At 34.9% G+C, this 15,566-nt stretch overlaps 1 protein-coding gene across 1 annotated transcript; it reads left to right on the forward strand.

The window, feature by feature from the left end:
- Nucleotides 1–990: 990 nt before the first annotated feature.
- On the forward strand, nucleotides 991–1,651 carry LOC147508727 (uncharacterized). The gene is made up of 2 exons (XM_086597580.1): nucleotides 991–1,163; nucleotides 1,447–1,651. Exons 1-2 carry the CDS (start codon nucleotides 991–993, stop codon nucleotides 1,649–1,651), a joined length of 378 nt encoding a protein of 125 aa, XP_086453706.1.
- The last annotated feature ends 13,915 nt before the right edge of the window (nucleotides 1,652–15,566 follow it).

Below are 15,566 nucleotides of genomic sequence, written 5' to 3' on the forward strand. Positions count from 1 at the left end.
TTTAATACTCAAGGATGACAAAGTGTTATGTTTTGTTTTAATTTTCTATGTGTCATTTAACTTTGTAAATTGTGATTGATATTCTTTTATGGGTTATTGTTTATGTTGGTGAATTATAGGAGAGAGAAAAATCTCTCTTAGAGGTCTCTATTTTAGTAAATAGCACATCATCACAACTCTTAAGAGAGAAAAAGTTATATCTGGTATTAGAGTGTCACCTAGGAGAGAGAAAAATCTCTCTTAGAGGTCTCTATTTTAGTATATAGATAGTAGATTATTATATATAAAGAGAATCTCCTCTTATTCACAACTCTCTCTCTCTCTCTCTCTCTCTCTCTCTCTCTCTCTCTTCATTGTTGTTCTACTTTGTTAGTGTAGTATTCTTTCCAAAACTAGTTAATTGCAACAATCCAAAGCTAGCTAAAATTGTTGTACGGTACTATGGTATATATTTTTTTCTTTCAATAATGGTTGTCATATGGTCTAGTTTTCGTTGCTTTTTGGAAAATTGAAAGGATCCAGCTGTTTTCAGAAAAAGTACACGGCAAAAATCAACTCCTTGATTTAATCAAACAGTTGTTTGAACTTTGAAATAGTTTCTTTGTCACCAAGTCACGGTATAGCTACGACACTTACTTCTACGTACGACTAAGCAACTTTTACTTATATATATTTCGACCTGAAAATTGTTATGCAGAGACTAACCTTCCTAACAACCTAATGGAGACATGTAAAGAAAACAATTCTTCTTCTTCTTCACCACTTTCTTTGTTCCATTCTCTAAATATTTTTACTGGAGTTTCTATAGACACTCTTAGTGCATGCAGACAAGTATGTCGAGAGTGGTGTACACTTACTCACGAGTCATACTTCACTAGTATGCATTGTGAAAGGAAGAGAATTATATTAGGTTACTACATACAAAACATCAAAATACATTCTTCTGCCACCTCCGTGTCACCAAATCCATTGTCGTCGACAATTTCTAGTATGTCTTTGAAATTTTTACCTACTCATTTTCCAAAGATTGTAGCGAGTTCAAGTGAAGGATTGCTATGTTGTGTGAGTGGCCAACACATGCGAATTTCACAATACTATGTATGCAAGCCTACTACAAAAGAATGGAGAACAATTCTGAATCCGAAAACATCATACTTCACATAAAAAATTGTGATGGTGGTTGTATCCAATCCTATTCGCTTCATCATTGTTCGTTTCTCCAGTCTCAGGCCCAACTTCCGGTATGATAATTTTACTCAATCTTGATTGTGTTGTTTGTTTTCATAGTTGAAATTAATGTGGCATGGAAGTGATGGAACCTACATGGAACCAAACCAAATTACCGTTAATTGAATGAAAGAACGAAATAGTAAATAAAATTCCATATATGGTTCATGGCCCTCAACACAAAGCCCATCTTTAACAGTCTACGTTTTTGCAATGCAGCAACAACACTCTCTGTACTAAAATTTTTTATTCGAAGTATAGCCGATGGAGAAGATCCAAGGACATAAAGTTACCTCATCCCACATTGATATTGTGTGGTTCTGCCGTTTTCTCCAATGGAGCTTTTCATTGGCTCACAAATGATGATTACATATTTGCATTTGATCTGAATGAAGAAAATTGGGGAACTATTTTACTACCATAAGAAGTAGTAGTAATGGGTGAGAAAAATAAAAAAGAACTTGTGAAGTATGAAGGCCATCTTGCGCTCTTCTCTGTCGGAGATGAATGGATTGATCTTTGTGTTTTGGATGCAACTGGATTCTGGAACAAGAGAAAAACAGTAGTCGTAAATAATCTTGACCAATGTATTAATTTTTCTGATCTCTACACATCAGATGTTGCATTCACAACAGGTTTCGACAAGGCAATGTGGTACAACTTAAATAACCGTAGCCGAACAGAAGTCGAAGTTAAGGACTATATTTGCCCTCAAGATGAGATGTTGCCATTTCAATCTGACTTAGAGTATTGTTTTCTAAATGGCTACTGAGTTTGATGTTTAGTAACTTTGTTGTTGTTACTTGTTATATACTTAGATCATATATTTTATCATTTTTGAATGTTGGATCACAGTCTTTCTCTTAACGAGCAGTTTTATATAGTGTACGTCTTGCACAACTTATATATTGTCGCCCGTTAAATAAGATAATAAGCGTAAATTAAAAAATTGTGTTAGATCGCCACGATGTGAAATTAGTTAAAGTATTCCATAGTCTCACTAATAACTCTCAGGGGGTGCTTGTTTTTTCGTTTTTGGAAGTGCTTACTATTTATTTTCATTGTAAGTGGTAGACTATTTTTTTTTTTGTGTGTTTGTTTTTCAGCTATTTATAAATGGTTGACCTTTTTTATGATATATTTTTGTCACTTATAACTCTAGGAGAGAGAAAAATCTCTCTTAGAGGTCTCTATTTTAATATATAGCACATCATCACAACTCTTAAGAGAGAAAAAACTATCTCTAGTATTAAACTGTCACCTAGGAGAGAGAAAAATCTCTCTTAGAGGTCTCTATTTTAGTATATAGATATTAGATTATTATATATAAAGAGAATCTCCTCTTATTCACAACTAACTCACATCAATAAGATCTCTCTCTCTCTCTCTTCATTGTTTTTCTACTTTGTTAGTGTAGTATTCTCTCCAAAACTAGTTAATTGTAACACTCCAAAGCTAGCTAAAGTTGTTGTACGGTATTACGGTATATTTTTTCTTTTCTTTCAATAATGGTTGTCCTATGGTCTAGTTTCCTTTGCTTTTTGGAAAATTGAAAGGGTCAGCTATTTTCAGAAAAAGTACACAACAAAAATCAATTCCTTGATTTAATCAAACAGCTGTTTGAACTTTGAAGTAGTTTATTTGTCACCAAGTCACGGTATAGCTACAACACTTACTTCTATGTACGACTAAGTAACTTTTACGTATATATATTTCGATGTGAAAATTGTTATGCAGAGACTAACCTTCCTGATAACATAATGGAGACATGTAAAGAAAACAATTCTTCTTCTTCTTCACCACTACATACAAAACATCAAAATACGTTATTCCGCCACCTTCGTTTCACCAAATCCATTGTCGTCGACAATTTCTAGTATGTCTTTGAAATTTTTACCTACTCGTTTTCCAAATATTGTAGCGAGTTCAAGTGAAGGATTGCTATGCTGTGTGAGTGGCTAGGACATGCGAATTCCACAATACTACGTATGCAAGCCTACTACAAAAGAATGGAGAACAATTCCGAATCCAAAAACATCATACTTCACATAAAAAATTGTGATGGTGGCTGTATCCAATCCTGTTCGCTTCATCATTGTTCGTTTCTCCAGTCACAGGCCCAACTTCCGGTATGATAATTTTACTCAATCTTGATTGTGTTATTTGTTTTCATAGTTGAAAATAATGAGGCATGGAAGACATGGAATGATGGAACTTACATGGAACCAAACCAAATTACCGTTAATTGAATGAAAGAACGAAATAGTAAATAAAATTCCATATATGGTTCATGGCCCTCAACACAAATCCCATCTCTAACAATCTACGTTTTTGCAATGCAGCAACAACACCCTCCGTATTGAAATTTTTTATTCGAAGTATAACCGATGGAGAAGATCCAAGGACATAAAGTTACCTCATCCCACATTGATATTGTGTGGTTCTGCCATTTTCTCCAATGGAGCTTTTCATTGGCTCACAAATGATGATTACGTATTTGCATTTGATCTGAATGAAGCGAACTGGATAACTGTTTTACTACCAGAAGAAGTAGTAGTAATGGGTGAGAAAAATCAAAAAGAACTTGTGAAGTATGAAAGTCATCTTGCGCTCTTCTTTGTAGGAGATGAATGGATTGATCTTTGGGTTTTGGATGCAACTGAATTCTGGAACAAGAGAAAAACAATAGTCGTAAATAATCCTGACCAATGCATTAATTTTTCTGATATCTACACATCAGATGTTACATTCACAACAGGTTTTGACAAGGCAATGTGGTACAACTTAAATAACCGTAGCCGAACAGAAGTCGAAGTTAAGGACTGTATTTGCCCTTAAGATGAGATGCTGCCATTTAGAAAAGCTTAGGCTTAGGTGAGTCTAATTGATTCTCGGATCGTGGTTTATGGGTAGTGTTTAAGAAGTTTTATTTTCAAAACTATTTCAGCTAGTTGTTTTATTTTTTTCAAAGAAAATGAAAGAGATATAGAAATAAAGAGAGTCAATATTTTTCTTGATTTGTTTGTGCGTGTAATGTGTATATTTATATTAGTTACTCTTGTGGAGTGCATATGAAATGATGTTTTTGTTTCCTTATCATATAAGGAGTAGTTACATTTATTATATGTTACTTATTGACTGATTTGATCAAAATGATGTGTGCTGCTATAGTGTGGTTTTGTTGTTGGTGATCATTTTCACGTGGAGTATGGATTAAGTATGATAACCTGTCTGTGAACTTTGTATTTGAGTGTTATGTTATTATTCAAGAAACAATAAGATATTTTTATCTATATTGAATGTGCTGCATTAACTGATGACTTTGTGACGTACTAAGTAAGGAACTAATTGCCTCGGTGTTGGAGGAACTATCTCGCCTTACTCGTACACTTTAATGGATGAATAGTATTTTGAAGTATAAGAGATTAATTTGTTAGAGGTGATTAACTATAAATAGAAAGAAAAAAAATAAATAAATAAAATAAAATATACGTGTATTCTTTTTTAGATGTGTATACTTGCGTATACACGTGTATTCTTTTTGAGATGTGTATACTTGCGTATACACGTGTATTCTTTTTGAGATGTGTATACTTGCGTATACATGTTTTTATATTATTGTATATAGATGAACTATTACCGTGCGTATGTGATGATTAATATTGTTTTACCAAGAAGATATGCATGTGTAGGTTGTTTTCTTAGGGTCACGTTATTAATGATTAATTAAAAATAATGGTGATAATTGTTATTTTTTTTAAACTATATTGGAATTTATGTAGAGGATGTCTTAATATAATGATGATTGTATTTCCACAACAACCGGATTTCTATTTTTGTTCTATAAGTGTGTTTCGTGCCGATAAATTATGACATGATTGATTAATATTGTTAAATTAGTTTCACATTGATTTTTGCATATTCAAGTATTCTTACATATATACCTTGATTTATGGTTCATAAATATTACCGTGAGAATATAACTTGGTAGGGGTGATATATTAGAAGTGAGTTTATATTATCCTATTTTTTTTAAATTCGTGTTATACGGTAGCGAGTCTTATGTTAATTGTCATTGTATATGGAGATTAATTTTTGAATCTCTTCACCGTTTAAAATAATTAGTAATAATAATAATAGCAATGAGCGTCGTGTAATTATTCTTAATTGTTTTGTTTCATTCTATATGATTTTGATAGATGAATATGAAAAATTATTTTTGGATACGTGCTATATTTGATCCAGTTGCAAGCAAAATTAGGATTCAAGGGTTGTTTTAAATTTAATATTTCTGAGAGCATGACTAAAGTAAATATAAAGTTTTATTGTAGTATCAATGACATGAGTGATTTTTATTTTAAGTGTGTTAGGACACTAATTTTCTTTTATGCATGATAATGAAAGACTCCCTAATGTTTTATGCATGGATGAACTTACCCTATATTATTGATTAGTTAAGTAAAATATTAATTTTCGTAGAGTTTGCTACGTGTCGAGAAACTGCATGCTAATGAGAAATGATATATTTATCTTGCGTTTAAGTGACAGCAATAATTTGTTTTAATGTAGACAGTTAAACTATAATAGATTTTGTAATGGTATGAGGACATATATTATGGAATTATTTAAAATAATTAATATCAACGTTATCTTGCTTAAGTTTAATCTTTGTACATTCTTGTGTAGATTCTAAGTTAATAACCAATGTTATTTGTTCGTATAGATTACTTTACTTCTGAATCTCGGGACGAGATTCTTTTGAGATGTGTATAGCTGTAACGCCCGTATTTAAAATACATATTTTTATTTATTTATTTATTTATTTATTTATTTATTTAAAATTCGCTGGATTGGGTTTGGGACATGTGGGCCTGATTTCTGGGCCCGAGTTTGTATTGGGCTTGGGTTTCAAACCCAAGCTATATATTCGTATTGTTCTGGAGAATAGGGTTTTGAGAGAATAAAAAAATAATAAAAATAGAGGCAGAGATAAAAGCTGGATTGCTGGAGGGTGGAGCGCGACGACTCGGACTCGGAGGAATTCGTCGAGCTGCTAACTAAGGTGAGTAGTTAGTTTTCTACTTCACCGGTATACAGTAACAATTTTACTGTTCATCATTCTTCGTCATATCGCGTTATTTATTAAACTGGATAATTATTATTATATTGTTTTAGTTATTGTTGAAACTGTCCGAATCACTGGAAACTCGGAAGAAGTCGCCAATGGCGGTGCGAGACAGAGAAGTCGTCTCTGGATTATGGTGGAACTGTTTTATTTTGTATTGGGTGGTTGATGACTTGATGTTGGGTATTGAAAATTGGCCGGGTGCTGTCGAAGCTTCGACAGACGTTAATGGCGTCAGCCTCACAGAAATCGTCCAGCATAGTTTTAACTCTTTGTTTTGTGTGGGTTTTAAACTCCTATTGTTATGTAGTGTTGGGTATATTGTATTGAATGTGGATTGTTGATTTGATGATTGGGTGAGGTCGGGTTTGAATTTTGTGGAGGCTGTCGAAGGTGGAAACAGTTTTATGGCGTCGTCTGCCTTATGTGGGTTGAACTCAGTTTGATTTAAGCTTAGTTGTTATTGGGGAAGTGTGGGGTATGGGTCTTGACGATGGGATGAGGGCTGTTAGAGCTTGAAGGATTCATTAATGGCGATCAAGATCCAGTTTGGAGGAGGGGATGTGAGGTGAGGAATCGGGTTGAAGCTTTTATTAAAGTTATAGGGTTTTTCTTAAGGTGTAAATCCGGTGGGATGAAAGGGGAGGAGGAGAAGAGCTGGTGGTGGCCGATTTTGGTGGTCTTTGGAGCAGTGGAGAAACGACACAGTGGTCTCTCTTGGGCTTGGGCTTGGTTGTTCCATCTGTTGGGCCGGGTCGAAAAGTTTAAGTTCTATGGGCCGAAATGTTTTAGTTTTGGTTGGGCCGAAATCTAATTTCAGTTTTTGGGCCTTAGCTTGTTTAGTTGGTTGGGCCGAAAACTAAGTTAGTTAGTTGGGTTGGAACCAAATGGGTCGGTTTTGTTTGGAGCCCAATAATCTATTTTAGTTTTGGGCCAGTTTTGACAGTGGTTTTGGGCCGAAATCTAGTAGTGTGTTGGGCCAGTTCCAGATTAAGTTGTGGACCAGTTTTGGTTTAGTTTGGGCCCAGTTTAGGTTAAGTTGTTTGGGCTAAAACTAATTGCTTTTCTTTGGACCAGATTCAAGTTAGTTTTGGGGCCGGTCCATATAACTTAAGATAGAGATCCAAATGGGTCTTTCAACATGTAGACTTTTGGGTTCTAAGGTTTGGGCTTGGCCAGTTGGGTCCGAACCATTACCTTGGTCATGAGCCCATGAGCCATGCACCTTTGACCTTAGTCATGAACCATGGCTATGACCGTGAACCTGTTGAACATTAAAACGACAGTTTGACTTTGACCATGACGTGTTGACTTTGACCATTGACCATTGACTTTGACCGCTGACCATTGACTGTGGAATGTTGACTTTTTCCAGTTTTTCTCATATTTAAGAATATGGACAAATATAGTAATAAAATATTATCGAAAATTATATAACATTGTTTGTCATTATCTAATTAAGATTTGACGCGAGTAGTGTGTAAAACATATATATATTGGGCTTTTGGTTGTGGACTGTGAACTGTTTAATTGTGCTACGTTTTATGTTATATTTGTATGGACAAATCAAATGCTAAAATGCAGTGGAAGCTTGTATAAATTTGGTTGTCATTATCTAATTAAGATTTGACGTTGATATTGTGATATTATATAATATGTTGGGATATATATATTAAATGCAATAGTTTTGGAGACATAAGTGTATAAACACTCCATTATTTTATATGTGAGATGCTACTATGAGGTAGTATAGTATGTGTGGATATTTTTCCACGGGATTGTGGCTTAGTGCAATAATATATTGGTACGTGAAAGAATGAAAGTGGTTATGAGATATAATTAAGATATTTCTAAATATTGTGGCTTAGTGCAATAAGGTATTTGACCTGCACGTGATATAGTGGAATTATTATGAGTCATAAATGTATGACACCTGAATAAATTACCTAACGAAAATCCTATAACCTGACTACTACAACTCATGTGATTTGCCCTGTGTGGGCGTATGTGATATGATTGGCCCTTCTGGCATTTCAGTGAATCTGAATGGCCCTCCCTCACGAGCGAATAGTGGCTTGATTATTCCGTTCGCGAAAATAGAACGAGACGCGATATTTTTTTATGCGAATAGTGGCGATGATTTGCATAATGGCTTCCGTGTGAGGGTTACGGTGTCGCGTATCCCGCCGGGGTAAGGTTACATCGAGTGGTTCATTATGTAAGGGAGGCATGTGGATGTACATGTTCGGCGTTGGGAAGCGATTGTGGTAGCCAGGGAAACTAGGTAAAACATAGATACGACGTGATTTTAGGGACACGCAAAGAAAGCCTGAAATAATCTAATTATGGTAATATATTGGTTAATGACATATCTTTAGATAGATGATTGTATATGCTTGGCTGGTTATAGTTTAGTTAGAACCTAAGGCACTTCGTGGATGAACTAAATGCCTTTTTATTATGCGTATGGTTTGTTGTGTGGTTAGTGGGAAGTTAAGGCGCCTCAGTGGAGGAACTACCTGCCTTAATTATTGTACTTAAGGATGTTGTATTAGTTGTTGAAAGTTAAGGCGCCTCAGTGGAGGAACTACCTGCCTTAATTATTGTACTTAAGGATGTTGTATTCGTCGTTGAAAGTTAAGGCGCCTCGGTGGAGGAACTAACTGCCGTATGGATTGTGTATATATAGGTATAATGATATGTTGTATTTTAGAGCTACTCACACCAGCATTTTTATAATGCTGACCCGATTTGCATGTTTGCTTATTGGGTGTGTTCATTAAATGAACATAGTTGATAAGTCTTGATAGGTTTAGTGTTGAAGAAGATTGGTTGCTGCTTGTGGATTACGTTAGCGTCGCATTCCAAGATAGGCTTTGTTTTCCTTTGAGGTGATATAGATTTTCAGTTGAGATAAGGTTATTTGCATTTTTATTTGTTAATTTTTGTAATAAAGAGGACTTTTGTTTAAGTTAAAATTTTTATTGGTTTTTAATTATCCGCATATTTAAACTGTTTATGGGTTTTTTGGAAGTGGAGAGTGCGTCACACCTCGGAGATCGAAGAGTCGGGAACAAATAATGTTTTTCCGAATTCTGTCGAAATTCGGGGTGAAACTGTCACACCCCGAATTTCGATAAATCAGATAATAAAATGATATCCGACTCCTCGATATCCGAGATGTGACAACAACCTCACAACCCAATCTATATCATAACCCTAATGAATAATAACACATCCGGAAACACTAAACAATAAAATACTCAAAACAATCCACTCATCATTAAGAAAACTTGTGATCAAAAATTAAGTTACAAACTTCTTCACTTAAGAATTCGGAAAAAAAATAAATTAAACATATGTCCCCAACAAATTCCACTACATTTCTGAGGAAAAATGAAACGACATCTTATTAAAAATAAATGCTAACATCAATCATGAGCAGCACGCCACCTTCTCGAACATCAGCTAACCCTGTCCAGGTTGATCGACTATGTTCATATAAGAACATACCCGATTAGCAAACATACAAATCGGGTCAGCATTATGAATAATGCTGGTATGAGTAGCCTTAGTAAAACCATTTAGACATACATAATATTTCATTCTTTACATGGCAGGTAGTTCCTCCATCGAGGCGCCTAAGCTTAAGGTAGTTAGTTCCTTCATAAAGGCACCTTAACTTCTTACTAAGAGTAAATAACTTATGTCAGCCTAGTACTTACCTTTATGCATGCTCTATCGCAGAGTGGGTCCTCTCTGCAAGAATAATTAGTTTAACCCACTCTCCTGCAAGCAATTTGTAATAATCATAACAAAAATGAAACTTAACTTGAAAGTCTTAAATCAATAACCACCGAGGAAAATATCATGGCAAAGAACATTTATCAAGTGTCCCTAGTAACCCGCGTCTCTATGTTTTACCTACTTTTCCCCGCTACCACAATCGCTACCCAACGCCGAACATGTACATCCACATGCCTCCCCTTACATAATGTACCACTCCGTGCGTAACTACCCGAAATGGGATGCCGCGACACCGTAACCCTTTACACGAAAGCCATTATGTAAGTAATGCCACTATTCGCATAAAATATCGCGTCGTCGTTTCTATTTTGTGAACGGAATAATCAAGCTATTATTCGCTCGCCCGGAAGGGCCATTCAAACTTTATTGAAACGCCGGGAAGGGCCAATCACATTACTTACGCCGAAGGCCATTTCAGATTCAATTTGAACGCCGGAAGGGCCAATCAAATTGCACATGCCCACACAGGGCAAATCACATGAGTTGTGGTAGCTAGGTTCTAGGATTTTCGTTACGTAATTTATTCAAATGTATATATCTATGCATCTTAAAATTTCTCTATCTTCACGTGTCAAAATTTACACAAGATCGACGTCAAATCTATATTAGATATTGACAAACAAGTTTATACAAGTGTCACCCACATCCTATCATCGGATTGGTCCATAAATTCAATCTATAACATTTTTAGAAAAAGTCAACAGTCAACCCAACAGTCGACGGTCCTAACCGGTGCTCATTCCTCCCGGTCCTCACCCAAACCCATATTTAAAAAGAGTTCAAACCCTGGTCCTAAGCGACTAGCTAAACTGACCCAGTTTAACCCGGCCCATAAACTGATCTGACCCAACTGGAAATTTCAAAACTAACTAGATCCCATGCGATCCAATTCAAATTTTAGGACCAGCCCACATAAACCTTTTAAGATATCTCCGCATTTGGTATCAGAGTATTTGGTTAGCTTAGACTTAGGTGAGTCTAGGTGATTCTCGGATCGTGGTTTATGGGTAGTGTTTAAGAGGTATTATTTTCAAAACTATTTCCGGTAGTTGTTTTATCTTTACAAAGAAAATGAAAGAGATATAGAAATAAAGAGAGTCAATATTTTTCTTGATTTGTCTGTACGTGTAATGTGTATATTTATATTAGTTACTCTGGTGGAGTGCATATGAAATGCTTTTATTTTTTTTCTTATCATATGAGGAGTAGTACATTTATTATATGTTACTTATTGACGGATTTGATCAAAATGATGTATGCTGCTATAGTGTGGTTTTATTGTTTGTGTTCATTTTCACATGGATTATGGATGAAGTGTGATAACCTGTCTGTGAACTTTGTATTTGCGTGTTATGTTATTATTTAAGAAACAAGAAGATATTTTAAGCTATATTGAATGAGTTGTATTATCTGATGGCTTTGTGAGGTACTAAGTAAGGAACTAATTGCCTCGGTGTTGGAGGAACTATCTCGCCTTACTCGTACACTTTAATGGATTAATAGTATTTTGAAGTATAAGAGATTAATTTGTTAGATGTGATTAATTATAAATAGAAAAAAAAAATATACGTGTATTCTTTTTGAGATGTGTATACTTGCGTATATACGTGTATTCTTTTTGAGATGTGTATATTTGCGTATACACGTGTATTCTTTTTGAAATGTGTATACTTGCGTATACACGTTTTTATATTATGGTATATAGAGGAACTATTACCGTGCGTATGTGATGATTAATATTGTTCTACCAAGAAAACATGCATGTGTAGGTTGTTTTCTTAAGGTCACGTTATTAATGATTAATTAGAATAATGGTGATAATTGTTATTTTTTTTAAAACTATATTGGAATTTATGTAGAGGATGTCTTAATATAATGATGATCGTATTTCAACAATAAACGAATTTTTTTTATTTTGTCTTATAAGTGTGTTTCGTGCCGATAAATTATGACATGATTGATTAATATTGTTAAATTAGTTTCACATTGATTTTTGCATATTCGAGTATTCTTAACTATATACCTTGATTTATGGTTCATAAATATTACCGTGAGAATATAACTTGTTATGGGTGATATATTCGAAGTGAGTTTATATTATCCCAAAAATTTTAAAATTCGTGTTATACGGTAGCAAGTCTTATTTTAATTGTCATTGTATATGGAAATTAATTTTTGAATCTTCTCACCGTTTAAAATAATTAGTAATAATAATAATAGCAATGAGCGTCGAGTATTTATTCTTAATTGTTTTGTTTCAGTCTATATGATTTTGATAGGTGAATATGAAAAATTATTTTTTATACGTGCTATATTTGATCCAGTTGCAAGCATGAATTAGGATTCAATGGTTGTTTTAAATTTAATATTTTTGATAGCATAACTAAAGTAAATATAAAGTTTTATTGTAGTATCAATGACATGAGTGATTTTTATTTTGAGTGTGTTAGGGCACAAATTTTTCTTTGGTGCATGATAATGAAAGACTCCATAATGTTTTATGCATGGATGACCTTACCCCATATTATTGATTAGTTAAGTAGAATATTAATTTTTCGTAGAGACTGCTACATGTCAAGAAACTACATGCTAAAAAGAAATGATATATTTGTCTTGTGTTTAAGTGATAGTAATAATTTGTTTTAATATAGACAGTTAAACTATAATAGGTTCTGTAATGGCATGAGGACATATATTCTGGAATGATTTAAAATAATTAATATCAATGTTATCTTGTTTAAGTTTAATCTTTGTACATTCTTGTGTAGGTTCTAAGTTAATCACCAATGTTATTTGTTCGTATAGATTACTTTACTTCCGAATCTCGGGACGAGATTCTTTTGAGATGATAATATAGTATATGCTCGTATTTAAAATATTTAAAATATTTATTATTTATTAATTTATTTATTTATTTAAAATTCGCTGGATTGGATTTTAGATATGTGGGCCTGGTTTCTGGGCCCGAGTCTGTGTTGGGCTTGGGTTTCAAACCCAAGTATATAATCACATTGTTCTAGAGAATATGGTTCTTGGAGAATAAAAAAATAATAATAATGGAGACAGAGCTAGAAACTCGTTTGCTGGAGGGTGGAGCGCGACAATTCGGACGATGAGGGATTCGTGGAGCTGTTAATCCAAGTGAGTAGTTACTTTTTCTAGTTCGTGTGAATAAGGAAAAAAAAATAAGCTTTACTGTTCAATATTTTTCAGCTCAGTATTTGTCTAGTTTATTCTGCGTCATGGGTTGATTAGTTACAATGGTTCCCTGGTGCCGTATGGAGTGATGGAGGATTGAAACTCCAAATTTTTGAACTGCTGGCTCTCTAAAGTGACTGTTATGACAGCGCGAGCCATCATAACAACAACAAAAAAATCGTTAGGTTTATTGCTTTAATTGCAGGTGATTTGATTTGTTTTTGGTTGGTGGAGTGTTGTGTGTGTGGTTGTGGGATGGAATACGGTGGTCGGGTTATGGATTGGAGTCTGTGGTGTGGTTGGGGGTCGGCAGTAAAGCTTGGTGGAAGCTCCCAAGACTTGTTAATGGCGGCTTGCCCAAACACTGCAGTAAAACAGTTACAACGGTTTTTGGTTGATTTTGTGGGTTGTTGAGGTATGTTTAAATGTTGGAATTTGGATGGGGGCTGTTGAAAGGTGGTGGAAGCCATTAATGGCGGTCGGAATATTCTAGATCTAGTTTTGGGTGAAGTTTGAATTGAATGAATTGAGGATTTTGCTTTTGTTAAAGTGGTGGGGGTTTGTACCCTCTTCATTTTCGGTTGGTTTGTTTGGGGTGGTGTGTGAAGGTTTTGTGGTGGTCGATTTTGGTGGTGGTGGAGGAGAGAACTGTTGGGGAAGATGAACAGTAATTTCGGGTTGGGCTTGGGCCTTAGCAAGTTTAAATTGGTTGGGCCAAAACTTTATATTTATGTTGGGCCGGTTCTATTTCTTGCTGGGCCGAAATCTAATTTAAGTGGTTGGGCCTTAGCTAGTTTAGAGTGTTTTGTTTGGGCCCTTTTCTATTTGTTTTGTATTTTGGACCAGTTTAATTAAGTTTTGTTTGGGCCCGGTTTTGTTTTAGTTTTTGGGCCGGTTTCAGTTCAATTTTTGGACCGAACCACTTAACTGTTTTGGGGCCAGTTTCTAATATTGTTCGGGGCCAGTCCATAGGACTTAATAGAGATCCAAAGGGGTCTTTCAACATTTAGACTTTCGGGTTCTAAGGTTTGGGCTTGGCTAGTGGGTCTGAACCATGACCTTAGCCATGAGCCCATGAACCATGCACTTTGACCTTAGCCATGAACCATGGCTATGACCATGAACTTGTTGAACATAGAAACGACAGTTTGACTTTGACAATGACAGTTTGACTTCGATCATGATGTGTTGACTTCAACCATGATGCGTTGACATTGACCGTTGACCATTGATGGTTGACTTTGACAGTTGACCGTTGACTTTTTCCAGTTTTTCTCATATTTAAGAATATGGACAAATATATTAATAAAATGTTGTTGAACATTATATAACGCTGCTTGTCATTATCTAATTAAGATTTGACGTGAGTAATGTGTAAATCATATATATATTGGGCTTTGATTGTGGACTGTTGACTGTTTAATTGTGTTACGTTTTTATATATTAAATTGTATGGACAAATCAAATGTTAAAATGCGGTGGAAGCTTGTATACATTTGGTTGTCAGTATCCAGGAAAGATTTGACGTTGATATTGTGACACTATATAATATGTGGGATATATATATTGAATGCAATAGTTTTGGAGACATAGATTTATATAAACACTCTATTATTATATATGTGAGATGCTACTATGAGGTAGTATAGTATTGGTGAATATTTTCCCACGGGAGTGTGGCATAGCGCAATAATATATTGGCACGTGAAAGAATAAAAGTTGTTATGAGATGTATTGAGATAATTCTAAATATATTTGGCGTAGTGCAATATATGATTGGCACGTGATAATGTGAATTGTATTATAACGAGAGACGTTGAGCTTCAGTACAATTAAGTATACTGGCATGAGATAGAATAAGAATTATTTCTGAGATATTAATGTATAACATTTGAATAAATTACGTAACGAAAATCCTAGAACCTGACTACCACAACTCATGTGATTTGCCCTGTGTGGGCGTATGTGATATGATTGGCCCTTGTGTAGGGTGTATATATATGAGATGTTGATTGACCCATGTGTTGGGCCATCGTAGCCGAATAGTGGCTTGATTATTCCGTTCGCAAAATAGAACGAGATGGATATTTTATGCTGAATAGTGGAGTACTTGCATAATGGCTTCCGTGTGAGGGTTACCTGGTGTGCGGCATCCCGCTCAGGGTAGTTACGCACAGAGTGGTTCATTATGTAAGGGGAGGTATGTGGA

The sequence above is a fragment of the Coptis chinensis genome, chromosome 3, assembly GCF_015680905.1.
Source record: "Coptis chinensis isolate HL-2020 chromosome 3, ASM1568090v1, whole genome shotgun sequence".
In the NCBI taxonomy this organism is placed as follows: domain Eukaryota; kingdom Viridiplantae; phylum Streptophyta; class Magnoliopsida; order Ranunculales; family Ranunculaceae; genus Coptis; species Coptis chinensis.

Excerpts from the sequence above, each read along its gene's own strand:
- LOC147508727 (XM_086597580.1), top strand. The coding sequence starts at position 991 with ATGTCTTTGAAATTTTTACCTACTCATTTTCCAAAGATTGTAGCGAGT. Across the intron at positions 1,164-1,446 it reads AAAACATCATACTTCACATA|CAACAACACTCTCTGTACTA; the intron begins AAAAATTGTGAT and ends TTTGCAATGCAG.